Source organism: Bison bison, unplaced genomic scaffold (genome assembly GCF_000754665.1).
Source record: "Bison bison bison isolate TAMUID 2011002044 unplaced genomic scaffold, Bison_UMD1.0 scf7180017864530, whole genome shotgun sequence".
NCBI classification, from domain to species: domain Eukaryota; kingdom Metazoa; phylum Chordata; class Mammalia; order Artiodactyla; family Bovidae; genus Bison; species Bison bison.
In genome coordinates this window covers 2,513,122-2,528,126 of record NW_011495080.1, presented here as the reverse complement: position 1 = coordinate 2,528,126, position 15,005 = coordinate 2,513,122, and the positions used below count along the sequence as shown (strand labels likewise).

The window sequence follows — 15,005 nt, the reverse complement described above, 5'->3', positions numbered from 1 at the left end:
TTGACAACTGGATAGTGAGCAGTTTCTTCCTACGTAGATACATACCAGTAATCTAATCAATTCTATAAATAGGATGAATAAACAAATGCCTACTGTATGTATCTTGATCACCTCATTTTCCTTTGTTTAGAAAACAAAGTTTTACCACATATATAGTATACCTAAGTGGTGGTTTCATGATCTGATCTTTAATTGCTTGTTTGGGGTTTTTCTTTTAGAAGAGTTCCTACAACTGTAATGATTTCAAGAAAAAGCAATGCTCATAATTAAAATATCAGAATAGAAATATCTTTAGTAGATTGGCTATTTTTAAGACAAAGTTGACTGGGCTTTGTTTTTCTTTTTTTTAATTGGTTCCTTGAAGTAAAATAAACATGTGCTCTAGTTCCATTTAAGGAAGCTTTTAGTCACATTTAACATATCCTTAGAATGCCTCATATTAGGGTAACTCACAATATTAGAAAATGTATCAACTCAAAGGAAGGTGCCAGAAATCCAGACATATTACTTCTGGCTAATTTTTAAACACCTTGAAATTGATATAACACTGTTAATGATGATGAAAACATTAAATATTTATGCAGGTTTTTCTCTAAGCGATGATCAGGGTGCTTATAACTGGTAACCAAGTAGTTCATAACTTTCTGACTGAATTTTCTTCTGCTTTGCAACACAGATTAATCTGTGTTTTTAGATGTCAGCTTTGGTCCAGGTGGTGGAGAGGGAACAAGGGAAAACAGTCAGTTGTTTAATGACCTGCCCCAGTGTAGAAGATCCAGAGGACAGAATATGGAATCATATCAGGTGTTTTGTTTATACTCTGTTTTGCAACTTAGGCCTTCCTGCTAAGAAAAAAAATGTTTAACTCATCATCAAAGGTGGATAAACTTATTGATGTTTTAGGTAATAAAAGAGGCACTCATTTCAACACGAAAGACTTGGAGTCAATGGGATATCACTTTTGTGACTCTCTCTTGGACTACTGTGATCCAGACCGAACCAAGGTAAGTAAAGTCCATTTGCTCATACATCAGACTCCAGACGCCCAGATAACATCACCTGCCTTTGGGCCTGCAGCAGTTTGTTCCTTCTAACATCCTGACTGTTCATTCAGTGTTTTGTTGTACTTGATGTTCCAGGTGTCTATAAATATTCAGTTACTTTAATTAGGAAATAAGTTATTTATAATTAACTTACCTATCATTTTCCCCTAGTACTATCAATGCCTGAAAGAATTAGACGAAATGGAGAAACATATAAACTTGGAAAAAGTCATTGATGATTCAGATACTTCTCTGAAAGAAATTACATTGGATCTAGAGACTAGGTAGGTCAAGATAGTGAAAGTAATGTAATTTGCTGTGTTATTCTACATGCTCTCTAGTGGTTAGGATTCGACTCTCACCACCACGACCAGGGTTCCATTCCTGGTTAGGGAAGGCCTGTTATAACAATTCAAGGATGTAATTGTCAGTCTGTACTGAAAATCCTGGCTAGAGATGGAGGAAAATTTTCCCCATGCACATTACTTCAGCCAGAACTTATCAAGACTTCATTTATTCAAATGATATTGAGTACCCACTATGTACTATATGTGAAAGACATCTCAAATTGTTTTTAATGCTGTCATTACCCACAGAGAATCGACACATTTATAGAGACACCATATAAATAATCTAAGTTAGTGAATGATAAGTGCAAAATTTAATGCCAAGGGAATGTTACTGGAAGAAGGAAGGTACTAATTTTAGTGCAGTTCCTATAGGAAAATCAGAACAAATGTTTGATTCTTAACCTTTATAAGTTTTCAGACTTTGAGTTAGTGCCCCTGTAACCTCCAGTGGTGACTCAAAAGTTTGTTTGCAGATAGAGTATCATTTCGAACTCATGAATTTGTTTATATTTGACGTGATCCAATCAATTTCAGTTATCATTCCTCTAATACTCTCTTCTAGTTTGACATGATCCAATCAATTTCAGTCATCATTCCTCTAATATTCTCTTCTAATGCCTAGAACTATCAAACATCTACACCACCTTTGTAAACATCCTTTTTATAACTAGAACTATTTCTGCCATTCCAATAACATAATAAAGTAAAAGTAACAGTTGAAATTTTAAAACACCACCAAAACATTATGTAAAGTAATTTATTATTTTTTGTAGTAGCCATGCCTCTGACAGTTCAGAATCCAATGACTCTCAGACTGATCTTCTCAAGTTAAATTCTCAGGTACGATTGAAAATTTATGCCTATGATATGGGTATGCCAAATAGGTACTCTTCTTATTATAACTAACAACCAGGCAAAAAAAAAGAGTCTGCAGTTGTATAAATTATTGTATAGCATAATTGTTACTTTCTTATTATGTACCATATCCTTAAATCATAGAATTTTCTAATCTTAGACTCTTTTAATACCCTTGCTTTATTGATGAGAAAAATTAAGATCCAGAAGATTAAATTACTTTTTAAAAGCCATACTACTTGTTAATAAGAGTTGGTAGCATAACATACATTGCCTGACTGTTAGTTCTATATTCATTTATTTATTTACTTAACAACTATGTACTGAGCTCTGACTTCATGCTTGAGAATAGATCAGTGAACAAAATTAAAAAAAAAAAATGCTTCCCATCATAGCTTATATTCTAGTTGGTAAGTAAAATGTGAAAGTCACTCAGTCCTGTCTGACTCTTTGCAACCCCATGGACTATAAAGTCTGTGGAGTTCTCCAGGCCAGAATACTGGAGTGGGTAGCTTTTTCCCTTCTCCAGCAGATTTTCCCAAGCCAGGAATCAAACTGGGGTCTCCTGCATTGCAAGTGGATTCTTTACCAACTGAGCAAGTAAAATGTATGATGTGTTAGATGATGAGAAGTGCCTAAGGAGGAAATTAGAGCAGGAGGAGGATTAGGGAGTTTAGGTGGTTTTGTGTACTGAATGTTTGTGCCCCACCACTGAATACACATGTTGAAACCCTGACCCCCAGTGTGATGGTATTAAGAGGTGACTAAGACAAGCTTGAACTGAAGGGGATGGAGACATAGAATAAAAGGAAGGCTATCAGAACTTCTTGAGTTTTACAGTATGGCTTCAATACTACAGAGCTCTGTAGCTGAGAAATGTGTAATGTTCTTCACAAGTTTGACAGGTTTTTTGTTTTTTATTGAAGTATAGTTGATGTACAAAGTTACAGGTATACAGTATTGTGAGCCACAATTTTTAAAGGTTACACTCCATTTACAGTTATTATAAAATATTGGTTATACTCCCCATGTTGTACAATTATCCTTGTAGCTTATTTTATACATAATAGTTTGTACCTCTTAATCCCCTATCCCTGTATTCTCCCTCTTCCCTTCTCTCCCCACTGGTAACCACTTGTTTGTTCTGTGTATTTGTGAGTCTGTTTCTTTTTTGTTATATTCACTAGAATACATTCACTATTTTCACATTTTTTAGATTCACATACAAGTAATATCATTCAGTATTTGTTTTTCTCTGACTTATTCCACTCAGCATAATACCCTCCAAGTTCATCCATGTTGCTGCAAATAACAAAATTCCATTCTTATTTATGGCTAAGTAGTAGTCCATGCACCCACGCGCGCGCACACACACCACATTTTCTTTACCCATTCATCTGTTAATGGACACTTGATTGCTTCTTTATCTTGCCAACTGTAAATAATGTTGCTGTGAACATTGGAGGATTGTTATCTTTTCAAACGAGTGCTCTTTTTTTTTTTCCGGATATATACCCAGGAGTGAAGCTACTGGGTCATGTGGTAGTTCTGTTTTTGAGAAACCTCCATACTGTTTTCTGTAGCAGATGCACAAATTTACATTCCTGCCAGTTGTGCTTGAGAGTTCCCTTTTCTCCACAATCTCGCCACCACTTGTCATTTGTGTTTTTGATGATAGCCATTCTGACAGGTGTGAGGTTGATATTTCATCATGGTTTCCCTGATTAGCTATGTTGAGCATCTTTTCATGTGCTTGTTGGCCATCTGCATTTTCTCTTTAGAAAAATGTTTATTCAGTTCTTCTGCACATTTTTTAAATTGGGTTGTTGTTTTGATGTTGAGTTATATGGCAGTTTATATATGTTGAATATTAACCCTTATCAATTACATCATTTGTAAAATATTTTCTCCCACTCAGTAGGTGGTTGTCTTTTCATTTGGTTTTTGCTTTCCTTTGCTGTGCAAATGATTTCAATTAGATCCCATTTATTATTATTTCCTTTGCTTTAGGAGATAGATATAAAAAATATTGGTACAATTTATGTCAGACTGTCCTGCCTGTGCCTTCCTCTAAGAGTTTTATGGTTTCTGGTCTTACATTTAGGTCTGTAATCCATTTTTTGTGTATTTTTGTATGTGGTGTTAGCGAATGTTCTGATTTCATTCTTTCACGTGTAGCTGTCCAGTTTTCCCACCCCTGCCTTCTGAAGAGACTCTTTTTTCCATTGCATATTCTTGCCTCCTTTGTTGTAGATTAGTTGACCATACGTGTGTGGGTTTATTTCTGGGCTCTCTATTTTGTTCCATTGGTCTTTGTATTTATTTTTGTGCTAGTACCATATTTTGGTTACTAAAGCTTTGTAGTACAGTCTGAAGTCAGGGAGCATGATTCCTTCAGCTCTGTTCCTCTTTCTCAAGATTGTTTTGGCTATTCAGGGTCTTCCGTGTTTGCATACAGATTTTTAAATTATTCTAGTTCTGTGAAAAGTGCCATTGGTATTTTGATAGTGATTGCATTGAATCTGTAGGTTACCATGGATAGTTATGGTCATTTTAACAATATTAATTCTTCTAATCCCAGAACACAGTGTATTTTTCCATCTGTTTGTGTCAGCAAGATAAATTTTTAAAAGCCCCAAAGGGACTAAGAGATCATCAGGGACACTAACGCCTAGGTGTTAACAGGGCAGATGGCTTCTGTCGAAGGCCATGGAGGTGGGCTGTCTGGAGCTGTGCACTGTGGTGTGGACAGAATACTGACAGAGAGCCAGGTATGAGTGGCAGCCTGCCAAGCTGCTGGATGATACTGCCACCCCAGTGGGTCCAGAAGGCAGATCACGGAGGCACGAGGATTATTCATGACCATGACGATCTCACTGAATCTGCTTTACTAGGTTTTGTGCTTGCCTGGGACCCATCACCTCATCCTTCTTTGCTTTTTCTCCCTTTTACAATGGGAATGTCTATCCTATGCCTGTCCCTCGGTGGTACTTTGGAAGCACATAACTTGGTCATAGTTTCACAACTGGACAGGAAATCTACCTTAGGATGAATCGTATTTTGAGTTTCATCCATATCTGATTTAGATGATATTTAGCTAGGACTTTGGAGTTTCGAGTTGATACTGGAATGAGTTAAGACATTAGGGGTTGTTGGGATGGAATGAATGAAGTTTGCTTTTGAGAAGGATGTCAATGTGGGAGGTTTAGTGGTGGAATGGTCTGGATACTTCTGTCTCCCAGAAGCCATATGTTGACATTATAATGCCCAGTATTATGGTACTAGAAGGTGGGGCCTTTGGGGGGTGATTATGTCATGAGGGCCGAGCCATCTGAATGGGATTAGCGCCTTGTAAAAGAGGGCCCAGAGAGATCCCTAGCCCCTTCTGCCTTGTTAGGATGCAACAGACAGTCCACAAACCAAAAAGAAGCTCTCACCTGACCATACCACATCCTCATCTCAACCTTCCAGCCTCAGAAATATGAGAAATAAATTTCTTTTTTTATTAGACACCCAGTCTGTGGTAACTGTTTTGTTAGAGCAGGTGAATGGACCAAGACAGATATTGTATTCATTTCCTGTTGCTGAGTAACTAATTACCCCAAACCTCTGCAACTTAAAATGATAAACATTTATTATCATATAGTCTCTGTGGATCAGAATCCAGGAGTGACTTATCTGGGTTCCTAAGTTCTCTGAAAAGACTGCAATGAAGGTATTGGTAAGGCTGTGGAATCATGAAGACTTGACTGAGGAAGGATCCATTTCTCGAGTTCACTTACATGGTTGGCGATAAGATTCAGCTCCTCACAGGCTGCTGAGCTGAGGGACTCAGTTCCTTGTTGGCTGAGGGCTGAAGTCTCCTTTGGTTCCTTACCATGTGTGCTTCTTGTATGACAGCTCACAACATGTATCTGGCTTTCATGTGAACGAGCAAGTAAGACAGCAGAAGAGGGCACACAGGCTAGAGGCACAGTCTCCCTGTAGCCTCATCCCAGAAGCAGAATCCCATCGCTTTTGCCATATACCATTCATTAGAAGTGAGTCACCAGGTTGAGCCCAATACCTAGGGCCACAGAAGAGCATGAATGCTAACAGACAGGGATCATCAGAGGTCATCTTAGAGATTGTCTACCACAGATGTGAAAGCCATTAATGTTGATTTGATCTTTGCCTCAAGGTTATATTGAAGCCAACCTACAAATTCTAGAATTTGGGGCTGTTTTCCCTCTCAATTCCATTTTTTTATTCAAGTATTTTTGAGCTGAATTCTTTCTTGTAGCACCTTATCAAATGAAGCTAGCAACCACCAACTCATAACTCTATAAACTTTCTGCCTCAAAGTCTCTTTGTCCAGTGACTCAGGTTTGTTAGGCACATCTTCTCTCACAGAAGGCAGTTTCACTAAATGTGTCACCTCTACATAACTTGTGTTTTCTGCCTTCCTGTAACCACCTGTTATTTAGTCACCAAGCCAATGATTGCCACATAGTTTAGGTTTTATTAGGACAGCATCCTACTTTTAGGTATCAGGTCTAAACTATTCATATTTTATTCATTAAAACAATTCTCAGAATGTCAGTAGCTTATATTAGCAAATATCTTTTTTCCTGTTTGGGGGTCATCTATGGCTATATTGGACTGACCAGGGATCCACTGAACTCATGTCCAGACTGTGGGCTGATTCAGGTCTGGTCTACATTTCTTCCTTCTCCATAGATACCAGCAGCCAGCTGGGGCATGTTCTCTCATGGTTTCTCTCATGGTAAATCACAAGAGTTCAGGAGGCATGCCAAACCATGAAAGTATGTTTAAAGTTCCCGTGTATCATTCCACTGGCTAAATAAATTCCTATGTCCAAATCTAACATCAAGGGAGTAAGGAGAGTAAAACTTGGGGAATGATCTAGGAGGGACCTATTCCTAGACTAGGAGTACTAGAAGTGCAAAGGCCATGAGGAAGGAACATGTCTGTTATCTTTTGGAAGACCAAGGATACTAATCTGGGTAGAGAAGATTGAACAAAGAGAACAGGAGTAAGAGAACGTGAAATAGGTGTTGGACACTGGGGAGCAGGTGGAGTAGATCATGTAAAACCTGGCTTAGGACTTCAGTTTTTACTCTTGAGTTTGGAGAGTTTGGGTTAGAGGAGTAACATGATGGGCTTTGTATCAGCAAGGCCACTTTGGCTGCTGTGTTGAGAGCAGAACGATGAATCACGAGGGGAAACCATTTAAGGGGCTATTGCAGTTACCCAGGCAAGAAGAAGTGGTAGCTGGACCAAGGTGGTAGCTGTAGAGACGATGAGACATGACCAGATGTTAGATACATCTGACAGGGTCTAGAGAATTTGCTGATGGCTTGGGTACAAATTTGAAAAATACAAAGGAGAGAAAGAGGTCTCCAGAATTCCAGGCCTGAGCTACAAGATGGAGCTTCCACTTAGTGACATGGAGATTGTTTTCTTCTCTACCTACTAAATCATATTCTGAGGGTGTGTATCAGAAGTCCATCCATTGCAAAGAAACAAAAAACTGTTCCAAAAGATGGCTTAGCTAAAAGGGGAATTGGTCGGTTTAGTAAGGGAAATAGTCTAGGGATAAGGCTGGCTTTAGCCATGGCTTAAATAAGGGGCTCAAAGAATACACCAGGATGCAAAATTTTTTCTCCATTTTAATGTTATTTCTGCCTCTTCTGGGTTGGTTCTATTCTCAGACTCTCCTCTCTTGCAGGCAAAATGGAATTCTAGCCTCTCATTCTCACAATTCTAAGTCTGGTATATACCCTCTTTTCCAGTAGCCCCTCAAAAATATAGAGATTGATTTTTTTATTGTAGTAAAATTACACATAACATTTACCATCTTAACACCTTTTTAACTGTATAATTCATTGGTGCAAGTACATTCACACTGTTGTACAACCATCACCACCATCCCATAACTCTTATCATCTTGAAAAGCAAACTCTACAGCCTTAATAACTCCCCATTCTCTGCTCCCATGTCTCTTGGAAACCACTGTGTACTATTCTTTCTTCATGTATTTTGCCGTGCTAAGTACCTCATATAAGTGGAATTGCACAATGTTTGTCTTTTTGTGACTGGCTTATTTCATCGAGCATGATGTCCTCAAGGTTCATCTATATTATAGCATATTTCAGAATTTCTTTCCTTTATAAGGCTAAATAATATTCTATTGTATGTTTACACTGAATTTTGCTAACTCATCTCTCAGTGGAAACTTAAGGTTGCTTCCACATTCTAGCTGTTGTGAATATGATCACACATCTCCTCAAGATGCTGCTGCTCTTCATTCTTTTGGGTGTGTACCCCAAAAGGAAACTACTGGATCCTATGGTGATTCTACTTTCAATTTTTTGAGGAACCTCCATACTGTTTTTCACAGCAGTTATACCATTTTACATTCCCACCAACAGTGCATGCAGGCTCTACTGTACCTACATGCTTGCAAGCACTCGTTATTTTCTGGTTTGTTTGTTTTTTAATATTGGCCATTCTAATAGGTGTGAGATACCACCTCACTGTGGCTTTGATTTGCATTTCCCTAATTATTAGTGATGTTGAGCGTGTTCATAAGGGATACTGGTCTATATAGCTTCCTTTTCTTGTTTGTAGTGTCTTTGTATAGCTTTGGTATCAGGGTAACTCTGGCCTTATAAATTACAAAATGTTCCTTCCTCTTCACAATTTTTTAGAAATGTTTGAGAAAGATCAGCATTAGTTGTTCTTTAAATATTTGGTGGAATTCACCCAACAAACCATCGGGGCTTTATTGTTAGTTGGGAGAATTTTGATTACTGATTTCAATCTCCTTAACCTAGTTACTTGTCTATTCATATTTTCTATTTCTTCATGAGATGCTCTTGGTAAGTTCTGTGTTTCTAGGAATTTATCCATTTCATCTTGGTTATCCAACTTGTTGGCATACACTTGTTCACAAGACTTTGTTATAACCCTTTATATTTGTATAGAATTGATACTAATATCCTCACTTTCATTTCTGATTTTAGTAATTTGTCTTTTTTTTCCTTAGTCCATTTAGCTAAAGATTTGTCAACCTTGTTGACCTTTTGATTCATTTTCTTCAGTTTTTCTATTTCATTTATTTATCTCTGCTCTAATCTTTATTACTTCCTTCTGCCATCTGTGAATTTGTTTTTTAATGTGATTATGGATATAAATTTCCTCCTCAGTGCCACTTATGCTGTGTCCCATAAATTTCACTCTGTTGTGTTTTCATTTTTATTCAACTCTGTATTTTCTAATTTCCCTTGTGACTTCTTTGATCCATTTTTTTTAAAAGTGTGTGTATAATTTCCACAAGTGTTTGAATATTTTAGATTTTCTTCTGTTATTTATTTCTAACTTCATCCCATTGTGGTCAGAGGGAGATACTTTGTATACTATCTATTAAAATGTATTACAACTCAACTGGTGGCCTAACATCTGTTCTATCCTGGAAAATGTCCTATATGCAACTGAGGAGAAATGTATACTCTGTTGTTGGGTACAGTCTTCTGTGTATGTCTGTTAAGTTTAGATGATTTACTGTGTTAAATCCTTTTTCTTTACAACCTTCTGATTGGTTCCATATTATTGTAAGTAGGGTATTGAAGGCGAAGAGTTGACTCATTGGAAAAGACTGATGCTGGGAGGGATTGGGGGCAGGAGGAGAAGGGGACGACAGAGGATGAGATGGCTGGATGGTATCACTGACTCGATGGACGTGAGTCTGAGTGAACTCCGGGAGTTGGTGATGGACAGGGAGGCCTGGCGTGCTGCGATTCATGGGTTCGCAGAGTCGGACACGACTGAGCGACTGAACTGAACTGAACTGAACTGAACTATTATTGTAGAACTGTCTGTTTCTCCCTTTGGTTCTATTTTGCTTCATATATTTTGATGATCATTAGGTATGTAAATATTTATAATTGTTATATATTATTGTTGTATTGAATTTTTTATTAACCTATAATGTCCTTTTAAAAGTAGTTTCCAGTAATGTTTTAAAATTTAGTCTGTCTTTGTCTAATAGAGCCACCTCTGCCTCTGTGGGTTGCTGTTTGCATAGGATATCTCTTTCCTTTCACTTTCAACCAGTTTCTGTGTTTGGATCTTTCTGAGTCTTTTAAGACTGCATATAGTTGGATCATGTGTTTTTATCCATTCTCCCAATCGCTCTGTTTTGATTGGAGAGTTTAATCCATTTATCCATTAATAATATCCATGTATTATCCATTAATAATATCCATATTATTATCCATTAATATCCATTTAATCCATTAATCCAGTGGAAATAATTCCTGATAAAGAGACTGACTTCTGTCCTTGTGCTGTTTTCAATATGTCTTATAGTATTTTTGTCCCTCCTTTTCCTGCATTACTGTCTTCTTTTGTGCTTAGTTGATTTTTTGTGGTGAAATGTTTCAGTTCCTTTCTTATTTCCTTTTGTGTATATTTTATAAATCATTTCTTTGCTTTCACCATGGGGATTACATTTACTATCCTAAAGTTATAACAGTCTAATTTGAATTTATACCAACTTAACTTCAAAACATACAAAAACTGTTCCTTTATAGCTGTACCCCCACGCTTTCAGTTGTATATGTCACAGAATTACATAGTTATACATTGTGTGCCCAAAAACATAAACTAATATTTCTTTAAGTGTATTAGTCTCCTAAATTACATAACAAATAAGGTTTGGGGTTACAGGGCTTCCCTGGTGGCTCAGACAATAAAGAATCTGCCCACAATGTGGGACACCCAGGTTCAATCCCTGAGTCGGGAAGATCCCCTGGAGAAGGAAATGGCAACCCACTGCAGTATTCTTGCCTGAAAATTCCATGGACAAAGGAGCCTGGTGGGCTATAGTCCTTGGAGTCGCAAAGATCAGACACAACTGAGCAACTTAAAATTTTATAAGCTAAAGTAATAGTAGTAGTAGCTTTTAGACTAATAAAATGCTTTTTTTTTTTTTTCTTTACTTTTTTTTCCTCTTTAATCATGTAGACTTAATCATGTGGGGCTTCCCAGCTAGCTCAAATGGTAAAAAATCTGCCTGCAATGCAGGAGACCTGGGTTCAATCTCTGGATTGGGAAGATTCCCTGGAGGAGGGCATGGCAACCCACTCCAGTGTTCTTGCCTGGAGAAGCCCATGGACAGAGCCTGGTGGCCTACCGTCCATGGAGTCCCAAAGAGTTGGACACAACTGAGCAACTAACACTTTTTTTCATGTAGATGACAGATCTGTTTCAAATCATTATTACAATAATACTAACGTTCATAATTTCCCATGTATTTATTACCTTCATTTAGACCTCTATTTTTCTCTACAGCTTCAAGTTACTACCTAGTACCCTTTCATTTAACCTTGCAGAAATCCCTTGAGCATTTCTTTCAAGGCATGTCAAGTGGTCACAAACTCCCTCACCTTTTGTTTATCTGGAAATGTCTTAATTTCTCCCTAAATTTTGAAGGACCATTCTGCTGGGGTTTTTTTGTTTTGTTTTGTTTTTTCCTTTAAATTCTGCATTGTCTTCTGGCTTCCAAAGTTTCTGAGAAATTGGCAATGATCTTATTGAGGATCCCTTGCAGGTAACAGTTTGCTTCAGTCTTACTGCTTTCAAAGTTTATGTGACTTAGTGTGGGCATTTTATCTTACTTGAAGTTGACTGAGATTCTTTGATAGTTACCTTCACATCTTTGATCAAATTCGGGAAGTGTTCAGGCATTTTATCTTCACTCATTGGCACTTCTGGGTTTCTGGCTTCTCCAGCTCTAAGGCTGGGATAGATGAGGCAAAAAGAAAACACACAGAACTACTCACCATCAGGCAGCCCTTCTGCTCCTGAAATCCCTCATCGTCTGCCTCCTCTTCTCCTTTCAGAGCCTCTTGTGTTTACTTTGTATATAACAGCCAGGGGTTTTAGTTGTACTTAGTGGAAAGGAGAGAAAAGAAAAAGTACTTCACCTTCCTAGAAGTCTCAAAATAGTTTTATATCTGCATACATACTATCTTTGATACATTGATTAAATATGAATCTCTTACCTAGATAAAAACCAAGAAAAAACAACTAAAAACAAAGGAGGAAAGAAACTCTACCATAGAAAGACATCAAAACATCAGAGAAGAAGAACAAGAGGTAAATATTCATTGATATGTTTGCTAATGGCTGTTTGGAAAAAACAAGAGAATGGCAAGTTATTTCCTCTTACACCCAGGAAAGCTTAATGATTTTTCCCCAGGAAAACTTAATGATTAAAATTTTGCTCATATTACTTACTATTTATAAAAATACAAAAGAGTCTTGGCAGGTGAGAGATGGGTCTTATTAAGGTTCTATATTTAAATTTCACTTATAATTACCTTACTCAGAAAACTATTTAAGGTCTCTTACAAAGAGGCATTCAGGATAGCAAGAAGAGAGAAAACTTAGGAAACTTAATGGGGAATACAAGAGTATAAAACAGGTGGTGCTGAGATTGCCTTTCATCATGACAGCAGGAGGAGCTCTGAAACCCTTTCACCAGCAAAAATTGGTGAAAATTATTATTTTTTTTTTAATTTAAAGTTTCTGGAAATGGTCCTGGGGCATACAGCAAATGAAAAAAACATCTACTCAGGAAAATCTAAACTATGATAAAAACAAAAAATAACAACAACAAAAAAACCCCCAGAACCTGTGGTATTTGAATCAAGACTCTGCACACCCCCTGGCCCCAGCTTACTGATACTCTGCAGTGGAGGACACAGGGTCCCCTCTCCCCCCCAGATACCAGACAAAGGGCTATCATATACCAGTAGGGACAGGGCACTTGAATTTCTTACTCTGTCTCCAGCTACCTATTGCTAAAGCTAAGTTCCAGGTAAGTGCAGCCAAGAGGTGGGGGACTCCCTTCTTTCTATCTATCCAGACCCCGTTCTTGAAAATAAGGCTCTAGTTTGGATGCTACATCACTGAAAATACTTTGGTCCTAACTGGCCCTATCTTGGTTAGTAAAGTGTTAGTTCCACACTGGAAGAAGCACATAGAGAAGACCTGAGACTACTGCCCTCTTCCCACCTACATCTTAGCTTTGAAAGTGGGGTACCACTGAAAGAAAAGTGCCACTGTCCCCACTCTCAGTGTGACACTCCTATTAGAAACTTTGCATAAGTGCAGCAAGATGCCAGAGAGAAGGATGTGGGCTCATCTCTCTTCACAAACACATCAAAAATACAACCACCTGTGGAACAGTTCTCACAGAAAACCGACGGGAACCGGGCAGAAGACCTCTTATATTGTACAACCGAAGCTGCATGCACAGTGGAGCACAAGCTGTCAGCACCTGCATGTGGGGCACGGGTACTGTGGCAGCAGACTTTGTTGGCATGCACACCAAGTGGCATCCAGAACCGCATGTCTCTGCCAGACATCCCTGAGGAGGAATACAGAGCGGCTCCTTTCCCTGGTCCTCCCCACCTCACACCCCAGCTTGGAGCTGGATGTGGGGCGGAGAAGCCCTGGGGGGCACTCCCACAGAGGCAGCCAGGGCCCCAGGTGGCCGCGTAGGGACCTCCATTCCTGCAGCTACAGCACCCCAACCTCTCAGCCCCAGCCTAGAACTAGTCTGGGACAAACACAACGGAGAAGGGACACGACCTCGGGCTGCCTCTGGGCAGAACTGCAGGCGACTTCACTGGCACAGGTTCACTGTGACCACGTGGGCCCCACTTGCTTCAGCACTCGCCTCCTCTGAGACAGAGCACATAGTTAAGGGCAGCAGAGCCTTACTGAACCCAGGTGATCTGGAAGACAGAATAATGGAAATCACCCAATCAGAACAGCAGACAGAAAGCCAGATTGGGGGGTGGGGGGGAATGAAAGCCATATACAAGAGCTGTTGGATATTATAGAGTGCCTTGCTCAGTCGTGTCTAACTCTTTGTGATCACATGGACTGTAGCTGACCAGGCTCCTCTGTCCATGGAATTCTTCAGGCAAGAATACTGGAGTGGGTAGCCATTCCCTTCTCTAGGGGATCTTCTCTACCCAGGGATCAAACCCACATCTCCTTAATTGCAGGCAGATTTTTTACAGTCTTAGCCACCAGGGAAGCCCCATAAAGAATGCCAGCCTATGCATAATTTTGGTACCAGAAGGAGAATAGAGAGAAAAGAGGATCAAAACTGTTTTTAAAGAAATTATGGCTGAAAATTTCCTAGAATCTAAAAGAGGAAACAGATATCCAGGTATAGGAAGCATAGAGAGTCCCAAAGAAGATAAGCAGACCCAAACCAAGACACAGTTAAAATGGCAAAAGTTAAAGAGGATTCTTGAGGCAAGAAGAGAAAAACAGTCACTTGCAAGGAAACCCCTATAAGGTTGATTTCTCTGCAAAAGCTGTGCAGGTCAGAAGTAAGTGGCATGATATAGTCAAAGTCCTGAAAGAGAAAACTCTGCAACCTGGGATACTCCACCCAGCAAGAGTATCATTTAGAATAGATGGAGAAAGAATTTCTCAGATAAGCAAAAACTAAGAGTACAGCAATGCTAAGCCTAACCTAAAAGAGATATTGAGAGATCTTCTGTATATAGAAAAGAAGCAAGTATCTATAGGAAAAGGGAATAACAACAGGAAAGGCAAATATATAAAAAGACTGAACATCACTTCAGTACATCGGAGAAGGCAATGGCACCCCACTCCAGTACTCTTGCCTGGAAAATCCCATGGACAGAGGAGCCTGGTAGGCTGT

The 15,005-nt window shown here is 38.8% G+C and overlaps 1 protein-coding gene across 1 annotated transcript in view; it reads left to right on the top strand.

Moving 5' to 3' along the window:
• AGBL3 (ATP/GTP binding protein-like 3) overlaps positions 1-15,005 on the top strand; it is a 97,881-nt gene that overhangs the window by 46,149 nt on the left and 36,727 nt on the right. The window contains exons 10-13 of the mRNA XM_010831638.1: positions 904-1,004; positions 1,215-1,327; positions 2,167-2,233; positions 12,335-12,412. Of these exons, the coding sequence (XP_010829940.1) occupies positions 904-1,004; positions 1,215-1,327; positions 2,167-2,233; positions 12,335-12,412 (359 nt within the window). The remainder of the gene's footprint in view (positions 1-903; positions 1,005-1,214; positions 1,328-2,166; positions 2,234-12,334; positions 12,413-15,005) is intronic.